This window comes from Rhinolophus ferrumequinum, chromosome 21 (genome assembly GCF_004115265.2).
Source record: "Rhinolophus ferrumequinum isolate MPI-CBG mRhiFer1 chromosome 21, mRhiFer1_v1.p, whole genome shotgun sequence".
In the NCBI taxonomy this organism is placed as follows: domain Eukaryota; kingdom Metazoa; phylum Chordata; class Mammalia; order Chiroptera; family Rhinolophidae; genus Rhinolophus; species Rhinolophus ferrumequinum.
In genome coordinates this window covers 10654170-10662149 of record NC_046304.1, presented here as the reverse complement: position 1 = coordinate 10662149, position 7980 = coordinate 10654170, and the positions used below count along the sequence as shown (strand labels likewise).

Below are 7980 nucleotides of genomic sequence, written 5' to 3'. Positions count from 1 at the left end.
GAGGGCAGACGAATACAGAGCTGAGACAAAGATGTTCAAAGGATATCTGTCAAACACTTCGCTTACAGGTATAGTAACGAGGCAGGGCGTAAGTATGGGAGTCTAGGTTTGGGAATTCATTTTCTGATCCTACTGTTTACTGTTACTCACTTGGACGTTACTGAGGCTTCAGTTTCCTCAACTATAAAATGAGGAGAATACTAGTTTCCATCACCATGGGTTATGACGACTCAGCGATAATGCAGATAAAGCATCTTCCACGACACATAAACTCCCGCTTATTCCTGACCCCTAGGTTCGGGCATCACCTTCGTGTGGCCTGTCTCGTGACTTCGCGGACTCGGCTCCCAACTTGCCAGGCTCCACACCGGTTCAGCCCGCTTTTCGCCGCCCCCACCCAATTCTCAGAAGGCAGCCAACTCAGGGCTGAACGAAGGGCCGGAGACCACCGAATCCCGGTCATTTTGCAGGAGAGGAAGGCCCAGAAGTGGGAAAAGAGGCGCCAGGAGCCGCAGGGTCCGGGGTCCCCTCCACCCATTCGTAGTACACCCGCACCGCTCGAGGCCTTGTATCCGCTGGCAGGAACGGCCCTGCGGCGACCGGAAACCCCGTCCCCAAGGGGTAGGGAAGGGCCCAGCTTGTAGGCTGCTCCGTGCTTTGCATAAGCTGCGGTTTGAGACAACCAAGGTGATAACCCAGGACTAGGTGAGGTGTGACCTTGACTGACCAAGGCACTAACTCAGGTACCCTGCAGCAAAACTGGTTACCTATTTCCTTACATTGTTGCAAAGCCTTCATAATAAACGCCTCCGGCCTGGAAAGAAAACTGACTTCACTATTCTATTTAAACGCTTCGAGTGAGGAAGGGCAGAGGCACACATACGGCCAACACTACACCATTTTACTCAATCCTTCGAGAACCTCTATTTTAGATGAACACTCTTTTATTTCAGATTGCAACCTAAAGATTTGTTAAGTTTTGGTCTAATGGCACTCACCCAGCACCAGTAAGTAAGATAGTAAAGGGGGTCCTCTGGCATTCCACAGAATCAGGTTTTTCAGTGCATCAGGCACAGCTTTAAGCAGTGGTCTAGATAGATGCTACTGGGAAGACACTATAGCTCAGCTCTTCTATTCTAAGCAAGACTTTCTATTTAATGGCAATATAAAACTTCTATGCAAAAAATTTTTAATATGCTATGTTCATATAGCAGGCCATTAGGAGAAAGGCAGTAAGACAGCTTCAGAAGAGGCAGTGTTCCCAGCTAGCTTTTCATCCAGACCTTCTCAATGAGCCATGATGTACTCTAAAATGCCATTGGCTGCTGTTAAAAAAAAAACCTATCACATCAGGCCTGATTTCAGAAAACTGTTAGAAGGCCACAAAATTGGGGTGGCCTGACTCTAGATAGCAAATGTCACCGGAACTTCCCTGAAAACTGACCCGCTGAAAACCAGATAGTATCCCAAATCACCATACATAAAACAGACTCGTTTTAACAGTTTTTAATGAAAGCTGTATATAAGATTACTTTATTCCTGCATCTTCTCAATTGTTTCTTCCTTATATTTGCCCTTTTCCTTTCCTACTTGGCGAGATTTGGCTTTCCGTTCAAGGATCTTTTTGCGGTCTTTGTCCAGCTTTAGTCTAGTGATAACCACCTGCAGAAAAATAAGGAAAAAAACCACTTCTTAGCTTTAACAATTAACAATACAGAACACATTCAATCCCATTTACCGAACCTAGGAAAGTAGATCCTAAACATGAACTGTTTAACTCAAAATGTAAGAAATGATTCTTCAGCTCCCAAATTAAATCTGGTTTAAATGCCAATAAAGGTGAAAAGGCAGTGTGATGTCAGTGGTTTTTCTCATATCCTCTTCTGTACTTTATAAGAAAAACGGCTTCTTTTCATATTGCAAAAATATCAACTATTCCACTCTTCATTCTAGCTTTACAAGCTATTTTTACAAGTCATATTTTTGTTTCTGGAGTAACTTTAGAACCATAAGGTAGGAAATTAAATGTAGCCTCCACTCCTGCTTCAACCTGCAAAACCTTTACTGAAGCCACAGTACACCTTATTTCAACAACCGAATTGCTAAAGCTATCCAGACACTATGTTAAATTTTAGTCTTATGAAGGAAGGTGAGGTACGGGAGAAGAGAACACTGAACTAGGTCTGGAAATACAGCATGGTGACCAAAAGAAAATCTCTGCCATCATGGAACTTACAGTCTAGTACGGGGGTTTGGAATAATGGAGAACAGGGGCTAAATCATACAGGGTGACGTGGCAAGGCACTACGATAGGGCTACATTTGAACAAGACACAAGAAAAGGGGTAAAAGCGACCCAAAGAGAACACCAAGTACAAAGGTCCAGAGGCATGAGAAGCTTTATGGGTGTTTCTCAAACTTGAGAATGTCTAAGGCTCCACTGGAGGGCTTGTTAAAACAGATTTATGGGTCCCACCCCCAAATTCTGCTTCAGGAGACCTGGGAACAAAATTTGCAATTTTATCAAGTTGCCAGGTGATCCTGCTAACCAATGGATACACTGAATAGCATGGTTATAGAACAGGGAGGCGGCCGGTAGAATGGAACATGGAGAGTGGAATAAGATGACATGAAGAAGTGGCTGGTGAGCAGAGTTCAGGTAAGGTCTTGTAGACCACTCTGATGGTTAACAAGCGACAGGATTCTGGATATACCCAGTAGCAGTTGCTGATGACTGATGTGATATATAATAATAATAATAATAATAATAATAAAAGACATTTTGGCCTGAGCAATTAGGAGGATAGAGCTGCCATACATTGTGATGGTGGCAAATTGTGAGAGGTTTCTGCAAGTCCTAAACCTGGAATAAGTGTTGAAGATGACTACTGAGTCACAAACTGAGGTGGAGGTCATGATACCTGTAATCCAGGGGTAGGGAAAGGGGGTAAAGAAAATGTGGCAAAACGTTAACAGTGAATCCTAGGTTAAAGACATGCAGGTAATACCGTACTAGTCTTTTGACTTTTCTGCAGTTTGAAAATCAGGTTTTATGGTGCTAACTTAAGGTCTTAAACCTCAGTATTTGAACACTCAACCTTTATATTAAACGTAACTTTAAAAAAAAATGGAAAAGAGCAATTGGAAAGCAGTATTGGAGAATATGCACATTAAAGTCCAGGACAGGTACCTGCTATGGGTGTATCAGATCGGGTTTTGTTCATGGCTTACATATCATTATTAATGGAAACTAGCTCTCAGCTTCAGTTGTTTTCTCCATCTGTAAATGGCTTAATACCTACTTCACAGGTTGTAAAGCTGCCTTACTGCTTACTCAATTCAGTTTAATACACAAAACAAACAGGATATAAGCTCCATTTCATGTAAAATTATCCTATTTCCTGGATTTTAAGATCTGTTCATTGTTAAGATTGTTGACCGATCAGCTTACTAATAGCTTTTGAGGAAAAAGTACTTTAAATATACATAGAGAATGACTGTTAGACACCCTGATTTCATAAAAATTTTAAGTGCTATTAGAATACTGAATTCAAATACAGTTATTTGCTTTAAGACTGGCTTCCAGCACACCTAGAATCTATTTCTATGAGATTACTCTGTAAAGCAAGCAATCACATTTGCCAACAATGGCTTGAATTTCCTTCTTCTCAAGAATTCTCAAAACCACCCACCTTGCTGGGGTGAATGCCCACATGAACTGTCGTGCCATTAGCCTTCTCCCGCTGCACTCGTTCGATGTAGATGACATACTTCTTTCTGTAAACCTGGACTACTTTGCCAATTTGTTGCCCTTTGTAGTGTCCTCGGACAACCTAAATGCAAACGTGCAGATAAAAAAAACAAGATTAACCTTGTTAATAAGGAAAACTATGAATCTTGTAAACATCATTCGCTCCATCAGTTCTATAGGACGCTTCAATTTTGAAAGACTTAGCTGTTAATGACAATATGCCAATTGTATCTCTCGCTTTAATTAACCTGCAAATAACCATGCCCCCATATAAATCTAGTGATGGACAGTGCACTTGTACAAATGATGGCCGAGGCCCCGAGGCCGCGGGCTTGTCCAGTGTGCCGGTCCTTGTTAAAAGCCCACCGTGGCTTTTTGCAGCAAGTGAAACACAAAGAAATTATTACTCCATGTCAAAGGGAGCAATGGGTCACAAGTATTTAATTCACAACCCATTTAAGTGTCCAACCCAGTGCCAAAGAGAGGGCAGTAGCAAACACTTAAGGAAACAAACCTCCTTTCCCCAAGATTAACTAACCATTTTCTACCCAGGAGACCCACAGTGACCCACAGCTTATCAGGAGGCAACCCAAAGTGTATCTGGACAGTCGCTTCTTTCCAGTTGCAGACTTTCTTGCATTAAGGTATCTTGAAAGCAGAGAAGACTGCCTCCCAATCTAATTGCAATTTTAGCCCTAGCACAGCAGAAACAGATGGCTGTTCGCAATCCACACTGTTTGGAAACTGGTTTTATTTACTTAAATGGACACTAACCTCATGAAACAATATCGGTGATATGCAAGCAGCTTTAGAGACTGCTTGAATCCTTGCTGCAGGTGACAGCTAAGTAACATTTATAGAAATTTTCATTTAAATAGATTTAACAAATTATTTTCTGGTAAACTCAATCACACGAAACCACGGTTCTGTTAGAATTTCTGCAGCTGGATTTTGATTCAGTTTACTACTCCTCAAATGCCTCTTCAATGACCAAACACACCAAGAAAAAGATCAACCCAAAGTAGTGTTCTGGTTCTGCACTATCTTATTCTTCTCTTTAATTACAGCTGCATCTGACGCTTAGGGACAACTGATTTTCACCAAGGAGTGAAAGGGAGGAACTGAAGAGCAGCATGCTTTTTCTTGTTTGTTTTTCAGTCCCCTTTCACGATCCTGTTCTGGGAGCAACTATCTCAGACTTATCACTCTCAGAATGCAATCCCCTTTCTATGTCAAGTGTGCAGGATATTTCCCAAGATGACTTGAACATGGTACATACCTGAACTTCATCATCCTTTCGGATGGGCATGGATCGAACATTGTACTTCTGTCTCAGCTCTTTGGAAAGAGGAGAAGACATAATCTTCCTGCGAATGTGGGAAGGTGCATTGAAATGTCTTTTACGGTTCTTGCTCCGGTCAGAAGTCACAAAGGGGTTGAACTTCATTTTGGCTAAACAAAAAGTTGGAAGAGATGTAAACCCTTAAAGGACCAAAGTCTCATTCAGTTTCCAAACAAATAACAGCAACAATTTCATCTTGAAAGTTTAGAATACTCACAGAAGCTGTCATGTTTTTAACTCCATCAAAACCTGCTTGAACTCAATGGCCTATCAACTGAAGCTTGAAATTTAGAAAATTTTGCTTTACTGAGATGCTTTCAATACTTTCCATTACTAACACAGCTGTTTTAGTTTGTTTACGCTCCAAATTCCTTAAGTCCTGTGACAAGACTTTTATCTCTGAATCAGGGCAAAGCAGACTAACAACTCAGTTCTTCAAAAATCATAACATTACGTTTTAGAGACCAACCAACGTTAACCTCAGGACTTGAGTGCGAACACATCTAGCCTCTCCAAAATGAATCAGGCCGCCCACCCCGAACCTGGAAAATGATGCACAGATCTGGGGTCCAAAAAGCCTTCCAATGGGGGAGCGCCGTGTGGAAGTTCCGCGGATTTACCAGCAAGTTATTCGAAACCATTCTTTAGGAAACTACACAGCCCAGAACTGACTCCCTCTCCCTCTCCCCCTCCCCTGCAGCTCCCATTACAGAGTCCCAAAACTTTCTTTCCTCCTTCCTTTCCCAGCCCCGCGGCCCTTGAGCTACGGGAAAACCAGGTCCAGACCATCTTGGCCCCTCTCCCTGGCTGCTACTCGGCCGTCGGAAGAGTGTCAGCGCTCCCGGGGTCGAGAGCCATCCTGCCCGTGAAGGGATGGCTGCGGATTACACGCGCCTTCCCCGCAAATGCTCACCCGCTAGCGCTTCAGCGATGGCCGCAAAAGGGAAGAGATCCACACGCTACTTCCGGTTCTGTAAGTTTACAAGAGCTCTCGCGAGAGCGATGTCTTTTGGAGCGAGAGAGCTGCGTAGTTTGAACGAGAAGAGGAAACTAGGAAAGAAACTGGTGACTACTGTCACCTCGCGGCCAGGAGGGGAACTGCGAGGGGCCCAAAACTCCCTTCTGCAGGTTCTGGTGCCTTTCTTCCGAGTTCTGGGTTCTGCAGCTGCGTCCTCTGGGAAGGGTCGTTTCCCGGCGAGTGGCGGGGGCTCTGGGTCTGACTGCCCCAGTGGCTTCTGAGAAAGCGAGCGGCCCCAGAGGACCCCTGTCCTTACACTTCCGAGCGCCGGGCGGCGGGCACCCCATTATTCCGGAAAGGGCAGGTCCTACATTTGACAGCCAGGTGACGTTAGGACTCTAGCCGTCCCGACCGAGGCCGCGGGCTTGTCCAGTGTGCCGGTCCTTTAACATGCTCCAGCCGGATGTCACCTGCCGTCCCCACACCATGGTGTGCAATGAATGCGCCGCTGGGCGCGCCCGAGATTCAGTCTCCGGCCGAGATTCGAGGATGCCTTCCGAGGACTGGCCACGGATCTGCTCCCCACCTCGCGGAGGGGGGGGGCGGGTTCAGTCGCGGAAGCAGGACTGAAACGGAGTTTCTAAGGAGCTCCCCAGTGATGCCGAGGGTGCTGGTCCAATACCACACTTTGAAGGATCCCGGCTTGAGGAAACCTTTCCGTGCGGAGAGCTGTGCCCCTTTCTGAATTTTACTGCCTGCTGTCATTCAGTTACGGATCTGATGGAAGCAAGGCAAGGGGGTGCGCTCCCCTGAAAATGGATTGCAGTGCCCTGCGGCGCACCTGGTGGGGGCTCGGTTTCCGTTGAATGAATAATACAGGTGTCATTCTGAAGAAAGACTCATTTCATAATACAAGACGTAGCGAGTTTGCTGAGTGCTAGGGACACTCTTCTACTCACTTGACGTTTTTAGCTCCTTTTAATCCACTAAATAGCCTTGTGGTGCTGGTATTGTTGTCCCCATTTTACAGATGGGGACACTGAGCCACAGAGAAGTGAGAGGAACTTGTGCAAGGTTATACAGAACCCCTTATAGGTTATAGATAAACTCATGCATATTGGCCTCCCAGCCTGTTCTGGTAATTCTGTGCATGGCCCCAATTTGTGGGAACCCAGTGGGTGAAGTCAAAGAGCGAGCAATCCTATCCTTGCGGGTTCAGAGTAGAGTCAGTAAAAAACATATGTTTTCATGATTTAAAAATAGTTGTATTCTTAAATATGCTGTGATGGGAATAGCCCCAGATTTTATTTGTAATTCAAAAATTCAGTGAGAATTCCTCTGCAATTCGTTTCAACAAGTAGTTTATTCAGTGTCTTCCATGGGCCAGCCCTGAGCTGGACACTGGAGCTGCACAATGCAATTAGTTAGTTTCTGCCTGCAGGAAGCTCATTGTCTAAGAGGAGAGATAAACAATGAAATCAACAACCTTAGGAAGCCAGGAAAAGCCCTCCTTGAGTCAGACTGTCGTTGCTGTTTCTGTGTTTCAGGAACAGAAGAGAGCTCTGGGGTCAGAGAAGACTTCTGGGGTGAGGTCATGCTTGACTGAGTTTTGAAGAATGTAAAATTAGCTCCATGAGGCAGTGGGAATAGCCTAAGGGAAGGCATGGAGGTGTGAAGCAGCATGACACATTGTCTCCAGGGGCAGGTCCTTATGGCTAGAGTGAGAAGCCTTCAGACAGAATCCCATGGGGCTCTGGGACCCAATGGAGTTTGATTTGGATGCTGAGAGCCATAGAGAGCCGGTGAAGGCTCCTGCCTTCCTACCTTGCCTTCCTTGGTGGTTTTCACAGTCTCACCCTTTTCTCTTCTTACTGTCCTTGCTATTTTCCTTAACCCCCTCTTCTTCAGGTCTCCCCATCATCTTCCTCTT

The 7980-nt window shown here is 44.9% G+C and overlaps 1 protein-coding gene across 3 annotated transcripts; it reads right to left on the bottom strand.

Annotated features, from left to right (window-relative positions):
* Positions 1 to 1491: 1491 nt before the first annotated feature.
* RPL26 (ribosomal protein L26) lies at positions 1492 to 6160 on the bottom strand. Of its 3 annotated transcripts, none has more exons than XM_033091880.1 (4): positions 6006 to 6160; positions 5030 to 5202; positions 3692 to 3832; positions 1492 to 1662 (listed from the first exon to the last, which is right to left on the bottom strand). In XM_033091880.1, exons 2-4 carry the CDS (start codon positions 5195 to 5197, stop codon positions 1534 to 1536), a joined length of 438 nt encoding a protein of 145 aa, XP_032947771.1. In that variant the 5' UTR covers positions 5198 to 5202; positions 6006 to 6160; the 3' UTR covers positions 1492 to 1533. The 3 variants fall into 3 exon arrangements, with proteins under 3 accessions (XP_032947771.1, XP_032947772.1, XP_032947773.1); XM_033091881.1 differs by lacking the exon at positions 6006 to 6160 and adding an exon at positions 5310 to 5374; XM_033091882.1 differs by lacking the exon at positions 6006 to 6160 and having other exon boundaries at positions 5030 to 5216.
* Between the last annotated feature and the right edge of the window lie 1820 nt (positions 6161 to 7980).